The 13,022-nt window shown below is 46.1% G+C and overlaps 2 protein-coding genes across 9 annotated transcripts in view; one reads left to right on the forward strand and one right to left on the reverse strand.

Moving 5' to 3' along the window:
* The window catches only part of Zhx3 (zinc fingers and homeoboxes 3), a 117,396-nt gene extending 105,112 nt beyond the window's left edge, over positions 1 to 12,284 (forward strand). For 3 of the 7 annotated variants that reach the window (XM_050151073.1, XM_050151072.1, XM_050151074.1), the window contains exon 4: positions 3,206 to 9,012. In XM_050151073.1, coding sequence (XP_050007030.1) covers positions 3,206 to 3,216 — 11 coding nt within the window. In that variant the 3' untranslated portion in view covers positions 3,217 to 9,012. Of the gene's footprint in view, positions 1 to 3,205; positions 9,013 to 9,762; positions 9,828 to 10,426 lie in introns of those variants that run through there. The other 4 variants (XR_007593393.1, XR_007593390.1, XR_007593391.1 and 1 more) reach the window with 4 other exon arrangements.
* The window catches only part of Plcg1 (phospholipase C gamma 1), a 32,407-nt gene continuing 30,788 nt past the window's right edge, over positions 11,404 to 13,022 (reverse strand). For both annotated transcript variants that reach the window (XM_050151071.1, XM_050151070.1), the window contains exons 32-33: positions 12,752 to 12,936; positions 11,404 to 12,557 (exon numbers count right to left, since the gene is read on the reverse strand). In XM_050151071.1, the coding sequence (XP_050007028.1) occupies positions 12,515 to 12,557; positions 12,752 to 12,936 (228 nt within the window). In that variant the 3' untranslated portion in view covers positions 11,404 to 12,514. The remainder of the gene's footprint in view (positions 12,558 to 12,751; positions 12,937 to 13,022) is intronic.

The following is a 13,022-nucleotide window of genomic DNA, read 5'->3' on the forward strand; positions in this document are numbered from 1 at the left end:
ACTGATTTTTTGGAGTTGATCTTGTATCCTGCCACATTACTAAAGGTGTTTATCAGCTGTAGGAGTTCTTTGGTAGAGTTTTTGGGGTCGCTTATGTATACTATCATATCATCTGCAAATAGCGAAAGCTTAACTTCTTCCTTTCCAATTCGAATCCCTTTGATCCCCTTATGTTGTCTTATTGCTATTGCTAGAACTTCAAGCACTATATTGAAGAGGTATGGAGAGAGTGGACATCCTTGTCATGTTCCTGAATTTAGTGGGATGGCTTTGAGTTTTTCTCCGTTTAATTTAATGTTAGCTGTCGGCTTGCTGTAAATAGCTTTTATTATATTTAGGTATGACCCTTGTATCCCTAATCTCTCCAAGACCTTTATCATAAAGAGGTGTTGAATTTTGTCGAATGCTTTTTCAGCATCTAATGAAATGATCATATGGTTTTTTTCTTTCAGTTTATGCCTGTAATCCTAGCACTTGGGAGGTGGAGGCAGGAGGCCTACTGCAAATTTGAGGCTAAGCTAAGCTATATAGTCAGGTCCTGGTTAGCTTAGGGAAAAGGAAAATATTATAGAAATAATAGATATAAATGGATCAATGGATCTTCCAAGCAAAAGTGATAAAACACTTAAAAAAATACAGATGAAAACCTTCCAGACCTCGGATTAGGCAGAGGTTTCTTCTTCTTTCTTCTTCTTCTTCTCCTTCCTTCCTTCTTCTTCTTCCTCCTCCTCCCTCCTCCCTCCCTCTCTTCTTCCCTCCCTCTTTCTCTTCCTTTCCCTTTCTTTTGAGACAGAGTTTCTCTGTGTAACAGCTCTGGCTGTCCTGGAACTTGCTTTGTAAACCAGGCTGGCTTCAAATTCACAGAGATCTGCCTACCTCTGCCTCTCTAGTGCTGGGCTTAAAAGTGTGTGCTACCACTGCCCAGCAGGCAGAGGTTTCTTAATTATGACAGCAAAAGCACTGGCAACAAAAAATAAATTGGACTACATCAACATTTGAAGATGTTGAGCTGGGCATGCATGATGGCTCATACCTCTAAATCAGTATTTAGGAAGCAGAGACAAGATTATGAATTCCAGGCCAGCCTGGGATACATATAGCAAGACCCTATCTCAAAACAGCAAAACAAAGTTGTTTGTTTTTTTTAAGATTTTAAAATCCTTTTAAAGGTGTGGTGGCACATTCCTGTAATATCACCATTCTGGAGGCTGAAGTAGGAGAACTGAAAGTTTGAAGCAAGCCCTGGTCTATACGATGATGCCCTGTCTCAATCAATCAATCAATCAATCAATCAATAGCTTTTAAAAGTACATTAAATGGCATTCTCTCGAGCAGCATTTCTCAATCTGTCTGTTCTGACCCCTTTGAAAGTCTCATGTCAGATAGCCTGCATATCAGATATTTACACTATGATTTATAACAGTAACAAAATTACAATTATGAGGTAGCAACAAAATAATTTTATGGTTGGGAGTCATAACACCATGAACTGTATTAAAGGGTCACAGCATTGTGAAGGTTAAGGACCACTGAGCTAGAGAGTGAAAAGACAACTGGCAGATGAGTGAGGATACCTGAAGATCATGCATCTAATAAAGAATATTAATACATAGAAGTACAGTTCAGCAACAAACCATTAAAAATGGGTAAATTTAGTTAAATAGACATTTCTCCTAAGGAGAGAGTTACAAACTCCAGAAGATGGCCAGCATTTTGTGCTGGAGAGATGGCTCAGTGATTAAGAGCACTGGCTACTCTTGCAGAGAACTGGGTTCAGTTTCCAGTGCTCACATGGGAGCTCACAACCATTTTTAATTCCAGTCTCAGGAGAGCCAATGTTCTCTTCTGGCCCCCATGGGGACCAAGCACCACAGGTAGTACGCAGACTTAGATGTAGGCAAAATACTCATAGACATAAACATAATTTTTAAAAGACAATTTTTTAAAATGATGACTAGGGAAACGCATATGAAACTTACAGTGAGATTCCAGCTCACACTTAAATCCACTATTGCTAACATGTACACAAACAGAAAGTCACAGGCATTGGTGAGGATGTGGGGTGTGAATGAAAAGTGATTAAACCTTGGAAATCTTTAGCAAGTCTCAAGAAGCTGAACCGAGACTTCTCATCCAACCCAGAAGTCTCACTCCTAGCACTGAAAAGGGCCTGATGACATTGCGCACGATGTTCAAAGCAGCAGCAGCATTCACAGTTTCTAAAGGAAGGAAACATCCTGTGTCCACTGCCATAGGAATGGATAAACAAATGTGCTATATACATACCATGGAATATTATTCAATTATAAAAGATGTTGTAGCATTGAATGTGTCCAAAAGAAAAAAAAAAGATGTTGATACATTGCACATGGATGGAACTTTACATCAAGTGAAATAAGCCATTCACAAAAGACAAATATTGTATAATTATATTATATGCAGTCTTTATAATAGCCAAATTTATGAAAATTGAAGATAGAATGCAGGTTACTTCTCAGAAGAATTGGTAGTTATTATATAGTGGATACATAACTTCTATTTATGGTGCTGAAAACTTTCTGAAAATGGTGAGGGTTCATAACTGAAATGTACATAATACTACTGAGCCATATGGCTGTAATGAGAAATTTAGTGTTAGGTATATTGTACCAAGATTTTTTTTTTTAAAGCTGGAGATGGGGTGAGAGGGTGGAAATAACAGGCATGGCAGAACAGAGCAGACATGATAAGGGCAGCCATACTCTTGTAGCAGCACTGCCTCCAAGGCTTCTGTTATCTTACCCGGCTTCTTATGCTTCCCCCACCAGCCTCAGTGGAAAGGCCCGAACTGTACATAAGGGATAAGATTCTTGTGATCAGCTGCCCTTACCTTTATAAATGAAGATATGAGCTACCAAGATGCCAGAGCTTAGGGCTCCTAGGGGCCAGGATGCAGGATTAACAGAACACAGGGGTAGCAGGCATCAGGGGTCTGTGGTTGTGGTGATGGGATGGGATGGGAGGCCAGGAAGTTGAAAGGCCTTGTCAGATTCAGCCAGCACCCTGTCCTCTGACTGGTGAAAGAGAGGACATGACATTACTTATGGAACTAAGCAATCCCTAAGACCAGTGATACCATCCAGGACAGTGAGGACAGACTGGGCATCCCTGGAAACTGTACAAGTTGTAGCTGCCATAGAGTGACAGGTATATGTTTTCTCCTCAGAAACAGACTGAATTTGATCTGATTACTGTGAAGGACCGACCAGTCTGGGATGCTGTCTACCATGTGGAAGGGCCAAACCTGCCATGCATCATTTTGATGGACAGCTGCCAGGCACCCAAGAGAGACTCTGGAGGCCTCACTGAGCCTGGAACCTGCCACTGCCCTAACCACCCTCTGCCTGATATTTCTAAGCAAGTAGCAAGGGGTTCTCATGAGCCCATCCTTCCACTGTGCAGGACCGCTCCTTTGCTTCCCGGGGACAAAGAGTTCAGATTACATAGACCTAGACCCAGAATCAAGTTTTTAGCATATACAGCTGCCTATATACATTTAATAAAGCATCCAACTACAGACACTCTCAACCCATAGGAACTCGGGTTAGCAAAGCAGTACAGCTCTGACAATGCCATGTCTGTTCTCTGGGAAGTTGAGACTATAGGGGCCTACATCTTCTGCAGCAGCAGGAGTTACGTGTGTGCTCAGAACTGCTTGAGGCCCAGTCCTTCTTGCCTTCTCAAGGGAACAGAACTGTTGAAGAGACCCGCAACATTGAGTGGAGGCAAGCCAGATTTTGTGCAAGGCTTGCCTGTGTTCTGGTTGACAGAGCCTGCTGTTATCCTCAATTCTGAACACAGCCCAGCTATGAGATTACTACTGGATGCTTATCACTCTTGTTAGTTAACTGTAATTCTGATTTTTCATGGAGCTTGAATCATGGACCAACTTCTCCATTATCAGATCAGCTAAAGAAGCCAATTTTGTAAAGCCTAATGTACTGGCCTATATGCTCCCTTCAGCCCTTCAATTCCGACTCCTTTAGAGAGAAAGGAAAGTGGGCATGGTAGAGCCGGTTGCTATGGCTTTGGCCATCATAGTGCTCTCAATGCCTCCTGCGGGTCAGAAGGAAGTACACTGTGGCTGGTAGGAAGAGTGAGGCTGAAGGGTGTGGGAGTTTTTAAATGACCAGAGCTGGAGTGGTCTTGAAAACAAAGACCTGCCACACACCAAGGGCCTGACCAACTACTGGTTTCGTAATCCAGAGGTGCTGGACATCACTGGATAGGTTCCTGTGAGGTGTTTTTAAAGTTTGAAATTTATATTCCCAACCTGGGAAACAAGAACTTACTTTTGCCTAAGCCTTGTGTCCTTTAGATTAAAATCACAAGAAAAGGTGCCTTTGAAACAATGGAAAACTTGCTTATGGAGCTGTACTAAATATTAAAGCCCCAGTGTCTCCAAGGCTGGCTTCTCCGAGAGCAGTGGATAAAGCAGGGCAGGGGAGAGACAAAGATGACAAGCAGGATGTGTTATCCATGACCCCACTTACCTCTTGGAAACTCCACCAGTAGAGCCACAGGCAGAGCAAGAATTTTGACCAAGAAACAGCGGTTAACTTCTAGGTGTTGTCTTGGCTCCCCTCACAGGGAGCTATAGGCTTTACTTAGTCCGAGGATGAGCATGGCAGCCTTCAGCCTTCTAGGAAAGAGGGCTTTCTCTGGAACCCAAAGCCCTGGAACCATTATAAGATGTTTCTCTTGCCTTTCCTGTCCCCATAGGGATGATTTCACATTTGTCTCAGATTGGGTTTTTTTTTTTTTTTTTTTTTGACTACTTGGCAAGTTTTGCAGTCTATTTTTTGTATCCTTTCTGTTTGGGGAGAGAAATTATTTGGCCCCAAACCTCGAGGAATTGGAAAGAATGGTGAGTGACTGTTTTCCTTCAGAGAACAGACATCTGAAAGTTTTCCTTCAGTGTTTGTTTACGTGCAGATCGGCAAATCCACATATACAGTACACATACTTATTTGATACTTACACAAACACATCTCATATACACATGAGCTTCATGTGGATGCCCGAGGGGAAAGTAGCCTGTATGTGAAGAGATGACAATACACTGGGCAGCTGGAGCAGCCGAGGAAGCCATCTTGTCTAAGAAAGCACCTGTGTCTCACCTGAGCCCAGATGCCTGCTGGCTTCACCTATACAGCCCTGCTGCACTAGCTGAATGGTAGAGTCTATGAAAAGGTCTGAACAATTGACAAGGAGCAGAAACACTAAATTACTTGGTGGACACAGATAGCAGCCTGGGCTCGGGCACCAGGCAGTCTTCTGGATGGGAAGTTGCAGTAACACTGGCCCAGCACTCCTTTCTCAGAGCTGGTGATGGCAAGACTGCCCAGGTAAGAAACCCAACAGATGAAATGGACCTTGTTTCTTCCTTTGCTTTGGGATGGGGGAGGGAAGTTGTGGCTTGGACCTTAGGCTGGTAGGTAATGATGAGGGAGGTGGTCATGGAGCAGGTGCTTCAGAGAAGAGCTCTGGGCGCCAAGCAGGAGTGCACTGGCAGAGAAGTAGGGGTGTAAGTTGACGGCTACCAGGTCTGTGGCTGCTATGTGACAGATCACAGTGGCCTCGTACAGTCAGAGGGTCAAGTTCTCTGTGTTGTCAGTAGAAGGCTAGCTGTGGGCTGCAGAGGTGGGATGCAGTGTGCTTCTCCTGACAAAGCTTGCACTGGCAGATGAGTCTTGCCACATCCTTTGCACTCACCACTCACTTGGACTTACAGAGGCAGTAAATGCTAAGTGTTCTCTGTTGTCTGCATTATGTTTTTTTTTCTACTTACACGGGGTTGCAAGTTCAGTTTTAAACCAGATCCCATTCTATCAGAAATCTGAACTATATAGGTTTTGCATATTATTTGATCAAAATGTTTTTTGATCATAGAGATTTTTCTTTTGGGAATTGGGTGTGTCAGTGTGGGAAGTCCTTTCCCTGGATGGCTTGCCAGCACTTTGAGGTCACTAGTGACTGCTCTTCTACTTTTCTCTTGGCTGAGTGGCAGCAGCTTTCAGGTGAACAGAATACCTTAGCCTGAGGCATCCCTCCCTCTGGAAGCAGAATAATTGAGTGAGACCCAGTAGACACCTGCCTGTGTCCTCCAGTCTGTCCCCATCTGACCTTGAATGTCTCCTACCCCGAAGCTTAGCACTCCCCAGGCCCAGATAGCTCTCAGAGGGTTTACTTACTCTGTCAGTAGCTGTGCCACACCTGTGCCCCTTCCTCCTGTCCCCTAGGACACCTGTTACACAGCTGCCTTGTGTGGAGCATGGGAGGCAGCCTTTCCGGTTAGAGTCTCTTGCATTGTCCCCCAGGTGACTGTTAAGTTATCCCTGTCTTGAGCCATTGCCTTTCATCTTCCTAGTCTCTGTATGGACCAAAATCCTCAGATTGGAGCAGCTCAGTCAGTTCAGAAATGAGCTAAGAAGAAAATCCTAAAACAAAACTTAGAATGTGTTTTTCCTAAAGCCCCCACCTTTACTGGCTGTTTCCCAGAGAATTTGTATCACATTCATTCGCAAGGCTCATCTGTCTGAAAGTCTTCTAGATACACGAAGGCCTTTGGTTAGCTCATCCTGGCCAAGGTTTAGCAGGGTGCCTGGTTTTCCTTACTCCAGACTAGAATCCCCTCTTCAGCATCCCTAACTTAGCTCCCTGTTCTTTTTCTCAAGAGCACACTGCTCACCACTATCCTGCCCAGACCTTTAGTGGGTGATTTCCTTGTGTTCTAGCACTGGAGCCCACAGGTTTTCTCTCAGCATAGCCCTTCCCTAGACTTCAACCTGAATTCGCCACACTGCAGTTTGTTCTGCCTTGGTTCAGTGGAGCAAATGACTGCACAGTATACTCCAGGGCTCATGAGGCTGTGGGCCTTCAGTGGAACAGCCGGGTTTGGCACTGACTGAGTGTGTGACAGACCTGATCAGACTGCTCGCTGTTTGGATCGCTACCTGGGTTATCAAAAGAAATACAAATGGAACTGAGTTCTCAGAATCCATTTTTGCTGCAGTCTGTGTTCCTAGTGCCTGGCCACTTAAGGGTGGCTGTGTGGAGTGACAAACCTACGTGCACTCAGAGCCCAGAGCCTGCACTTGGTCATGAAGCTCACTGGGTCTATGGTCTTAGGACTGAGAACTGGCTTTGGTGTCTGAATGCTTGTCAACAGTAGCCAGCAATCCTATGGACATGGTCCTCTAGACTTGAAAAATATAGGCTTTTTTTTTTTTAGCTCAGGTCTAGTAGGAACATCTCTCCTCAAGCCCTCTGAAGCCTGGAGCAAGGGTGGAAATGAGACTAATCAAACCCCGGTTGCCGAGGGACAGAAGTAAGTACCTGCTTCCTTTGGTTTTCGGTCTCTTGTTAGGATCTGCAGGGCCGAATGGATTCAGTGTGGTTATTGCTCTGTTGTCTCTGCCCTCCTTGAGCTAGACCTTGCTCTTACTCTGGCAGGAACCAGGCAGAGCAGGGAGAAAACAGCTATTTGGCAGGCTGCATGATGTCTTCCTGCTGTTTATAAGGGTGGGCGGATGGCAAGTCAGGACACCCATCAGGGACCTGCACATTGACCTGCTATCAGTGCCTCTTCTGTCAAGAGAGTGGTGTACTTTGCACATAGATGGGCACCTGTGTGTTAATAGCTTTTCTTGGCCAATGTCTTTTGACACGTATTCCCTTCTATGGAAGGTGGGTGATTTAGAATTACTCTATACAAGTGGAGTTGAAGGTAAAATGTCTATGATAAAGCCTGCTCAGACACTGAATATAGAAAGGGTCGCCAGTGCTTGATCCTTCCCAAGCAAGTCCCCAAAGAGACATTGTTCATCCAGTGAAAGTCTATTATAAAGTGGTCCCTGTTAACCCGCAGTTTGTGCTTAGAGATCTTGTCCCTAGCTCCTGCCCACACAGCTTAGTCTTGTTCATGTAGCTTTGTTAGCTCAGGGTCAGGGCCCCATGTGAGGAGGTTGGCTGCAGTGAGAGCCAGCAGGGTTCCAGTTGCTCCTTGTGAAATTGGGTGGGCTGAGGGCAGCAGTGGTCACTAGGGCAGTGATCTCTGGCCCATGCTTCTGAGTAGCCTGCTTTGTTCAGTTTTGCCAGGAAGGTCAGACTGTGTCATAATGTTATTAAACAGAGAAAACTGGCCAACCTTTCTCTGGCCCCTGCTGACTATTGTTCTTTGAGTTGTCCTAACACAGCCCTTGGGGAAGTTGGGGAGGCTGCCAAGGACGTGCAGACTCCTTGCTGACAATATACTGGTTCTTGGTCCTCCAGCACCTGCTTTATGTTCTGATCTCAGTGTGGATGGCTTTGTCATTGGGGGCCACACTGCTGAGAACTGTGACTGGGGGATGACTTGAACAGTCTGCCTTTGGTGTGCTTCCTGTCTCCCAGAAACAGCTGAAGTGATTACCCTGGTGCTAAATGAGAGTCACCTGCTACTGTGACCAGCAATGAGAGGAAATTGAGAAATAGCTTGTCTGTCACATAGGCCTTTGTGGAATGGGAATTTTCTGTGTGGCCCTGGCTGGTCTGAAATTCAATTTGTAGACCAGATGACACTCTTCCTGCCTCTGCCTCCCAAGTAATGAGTTACAGGCAGGCATGGGCCACACCTTGCTGGAATGTGGGAATCTTTACCCCAAGAAACATCTGAATAGAAAGACGGCCTTGGCCTTTGGTGTGGGCTGTGTGGTGGGAGGTGCGGGGCTGACCTCCACGTAAGGTCCCCCATGGGGATGCTGCTATTTCTAAGATGCAAATTGCACATTTCCTAGATTTTGTATCTGCAAATTTGGATAAGGGATGGGATGAGGGACAAAACTGCTTATGTAGTTTGAAATGGGCCTCAGTGGTACTTCCAATCTTTTGACTGTTCCTAAATAAAAATGTACAGACATTTCTTATCTGCTGACTGTGTATGTGTGTGTGGTGGTGGGGGATTAATAAAAAGGTCAAAACCCTTCTATTGATTTACTTGTTTTTGCAAGTAGATTTTGGGGCTTCCTTTAGTGCCCTGGGAAGACATTCCATTCACTTGTCTCCTGCCTTGCTGAGCTCACTGTGGTGGCCCCATGTGAAACAACTATGGAGATTAAAACCCTGCTGAGTCAACCAAGTCTGATCTTAGAGCCATAGGGCACGGGCAAGTTTTCTTGTGTTCCTTTTTCTGGTGAGAAGAGTTGTTTGTCAGCAGAACATGCCATTTGCTAAGGAAGGCATGTCACTAGACAGGAAGACCTAGGAGGCTTCTAGAGGACCAGGGTCAAACCCACACCTCCAAGACTCAAAGCAACTGAAATTTTGTTGGGATGACCATATTGGCCTATCTATCACATAAGGAAAAAGGGCTCCTAAAAGAAGCCCACCTGGGAAAGAACAAGGGGTAGCAGTTAAACAGCATCAGGACCTGCTCCTTCCCAAGGCCAGTTTGGGTCCTCAAGGAGCTACTTTGTGTTGGATGTAAAGGACCAGGTAGTGTGAAACCATGGAGCTGTCTCCTGAGGTCTTGGTGGGCAGATCCAGAACATACTGGGTGGAGATGGCGATGGCAGCCACCTGGAAGCTACACGATTCCTAGTAAGAACAGGCTGGCATATATCCTCTGGAGAAGCCTCTAAGGGCCAGATCCATTTCATTAAAATATAAGGCAGGCTGGGCTTGTTTTGGTCACTAAGTTAGTTTGGTAAAGTAACCTCACGCTCATTCCCCACTTTTCAATAGATCTGATAATGGACAAGTTGAACGAGAAGTGGTTGTCCAGTTTCCGTCCTCAGCTGAAGTTCAGGGTGAGTCTGACCAGAAGTGAGCCCCAGCTCTTTTGGCTAAGGGCCACAGGTACCTGTATATGAATTTTCTTAGTAAAGGCTGCAGACTTGTTTCTGCATTCTAACCCATGTTTTCGGTCTGTGGCAGGAGGCAGAATGTCCCTGACATTTCAGTGCTTTCTTGTTAAGTGTTCACTAGTGACCGCTCTTTACTTGTCCCTGGCCTGCTAGCCAAAAACGACGACACTTCTCTTGGCTTGTGTTCCTAGTACCACTGACTTCCTTTCCAATCCCACTCTTTTGCTTTCTTCTGCCAAAGCCAGTGGTTTTTAACCTGAGCACTCATTTTCATGCCCCAAGGAGTCTGTGAATATCCATACAAGGCCCCAGTATCGGTATTTCTCAGATGCACCCAAGGGTGTGATTAAGCACCACATAGCCGAGACTCTACAGGTCACAACCCACTGGATGGAAGGCAGTGTCACACAAGCTGTCACATGTAGGGACACACTACATGCATCAGGCAAGATAGCCACGAGGTGCCAAGACATTAAGGCCCATGTCATTTCTCTCTCACTAACATTTTTCCCCTTTGCTGGGTCTTCTGTGTTGGTCAACAGTAGTCAGGTTCACCTGAAGAATTGAAGAGATGAAACTGATCCTTAAATCTGCTCCACTGAGGGAAGGATCAAAACAGAGCTGGAAAGGAAATGCGATAATGCGCCAAAACAGTGAACCACAGTCTGAAGCTGCTCAAGGAAGGCAGAGCTGAGCCTCTCCCGGAAGACTTGTCCAGGAAATAGAGGTATCTGCTGAGAATTAAAGTGCCTAGCAGCAAGCAAAGACTACCACACATCAACACTGAGGACAAGCAGACATAGCTCCTATGTTCTCCTGGGCCACAGACAGACTCAAGTGTGAACTCAAAGCTCCTGATATATCCCACCCACTGTTTTTGTGGGGGAGGATTCTTCCCTTATACGCTAGTATAGGAAAACTTTACAGTACCTCATGTGGGATCCCTAACCATAAAATAATTACTTTGCTATTACTTAACTAATTTTGTTACTGTTACGTAATGTATGATATGTAAACCCCAAAGGGGTCATAACCCACAGGTTCAGACTACTGCTTTAGATGACCACTACAGACCAGCCAGCACTCAGGTGCTTAGTGCTGTGTGACCCGAGCAGCTAGTTCAGCAAAGGGTGTACACTGCTCACTGGGCCATAGTTTTTTGTCCCGCTCCAGGAAAACGCTGTAAGAGAGCCCTGGGAATAGTCAGGCATTTTGAGCAGCATGTTGTAAGCACAGAGGCTGGCAGGTAGACAGGCAAGTAGAGTAGCAACTGTCAGCATATATCCAAACATTACTTTTTAAAAACAGGTTTCTGTGCAATAGAGATTGAACTTGCTCCTAAGTGGGGTGAACTTCAGCTGTATCATTAGAAGATGAAGTGGCAGAGGTGACCTCACATTTCAGAGACCCATGGAAGAGCTTCCTGTTTCAGCAGTCTCCAGGAATGCCATACCATAATTGCTTCTATTCTCAATCACTCACCATGCTTTCCTGAGCCCCCAAGAAACAAACAAGTTAAAAAGGACATGAGGATGATTTATTTGGCAGTCAGATCTTAAGAGGGCAGCAGAACTAGCAAATGGCCAACCCTGAGCCCAAATGTGGGCAGTGGGTTTGCGTGTGCTGAATGCTGGCTATGCTGAGGCACCTTTATGCCCACGGGCCTGGACCCCAGCCTCTGTTTTCAGAGGTGAGGCTGCCTTCCCAGCCTTCCCATCTCCTCTGCATCTTTTTACCAGATGCCTAGCAGCAGCTTCATTCGGTACCTACTGCCTTACTCCACCTCCCTATTCTTCATTTCATTACTAAGGGAAAGCATACTGAGTCTTCCTTGCCATAAAACAAAAAAGCTCACCAGGGTAGGTGTTGCTCTTCTCTCTCTTCCTGCACCCCATAGAACAGCTGTTTCCAAAGGCTCTATGCTGGGGCTCCCCTTCCAGGGTGAGGGGCAGGACTGAATAACTTAGTTACAATACCACCAAGAAGAGGAAAAAATAATACTGCTATTTTTTTTTTTATCATGATCCCCTGTATCTTTCAGGCTGGGTGGCATCCCCAGCCATGGGCAGTGTGCCCTTGTGCTGTGTCTTCCTCCTCAGGCAGGGCAGACTTCTCCTCAGGCCCTGCATTCTTCTGTCCTGGCTCCATCCAGGGCCAAACTGCAGGGCATCTACTCTTTCACCCTGACCAGCTGTGGGTTTAAAGCTACAGGACAATGTAAACTTTGTTTCCCTAGCCCAGCAAGGCTCTTCTTCCTCCTCCACTCTCAGGAATGTCAGCAGCTCCTTGAAGCCTCCTCTGCCACCAATTGTGGCAACTTCTCTCTCCAAGGGGCTTCAGCCCTGATCCTGGCCCAAGATGGAAGGACCCACCTCCAAATTCAAGGCCAGATATGTGTGCTTAATGCTAGACACAGTACAGTTTTTTGCCTTCACCCAGAGCAGGGCTTGGAGGCCCAAAACAATACATTTCATTAATGGCTTAGTTTTGTCTAGCCTTCACCGCTGGAATCCAGGCTCCAAGCTGCGAGACCAGGAAGGCTTTACAGTGGGCCGCTCCCAGAGAACCTAGTTCATGGCATTCCACAAGATGGGCAGCACCAGCTGCTCTCCAACAAGGTGGGGGCACGACTAGAGGCGGTTGTCTCCATTGACCCGAGTCCTTCTTGGGGCCCTGAACAGAAGTGAAGCATCCTTACTGGCCTTGTAGCCCGACAGGACAACCCAAAGACATACAGTTATTGATCACTTTTCCACACAGGAGAAAGCTGCCAAAGGATTGACCTAACACATAGTGCTGTTCTTTCTGGCTCCAGCACCCTTCCTCCAAGTTCCCACACTGGCCAACTTCCCCTTCACCTCCCTCACCTTCGTTCCCGACTGTCAAAATGGTCTGCAAGATGCTCCTGGGAGATGCGGAAGTCTTCAAATGGCTGCTGGTATCGGGCTTCAAAGGAGCCTTCCCGGGCTCGGACATGGAACAGCTGGCTGGAGGCATCTGAGACTCGTTCCCGTAGTGATGTACCACTGAAGGGACTGAGGTCACCATTCTCCTGCTCAGCAAGGGGAAGTGCACAGAAGTTGAGGTCTCTTATGCACCTGGGGGTGGGGTGGGTTTTCTCTGCTCACTCTGCTGTAG

Source organism: Alexandromys fortis, unplaced genomic scaffold (assembly GCF_014885135.2).
Source record: "Alexandromys fortis isolate MF-2015 unplaced genomic scaffold, M_Fortis_MF-2015_v1.1 scaffold_27, whole genome shotgun sequence".
Lineage (NCBI taxonomy): Eukaryota > Metazoa > Chordata > Mammalia > Rodentia > Cricetidae > Alexandromys > Alexandromys fortis.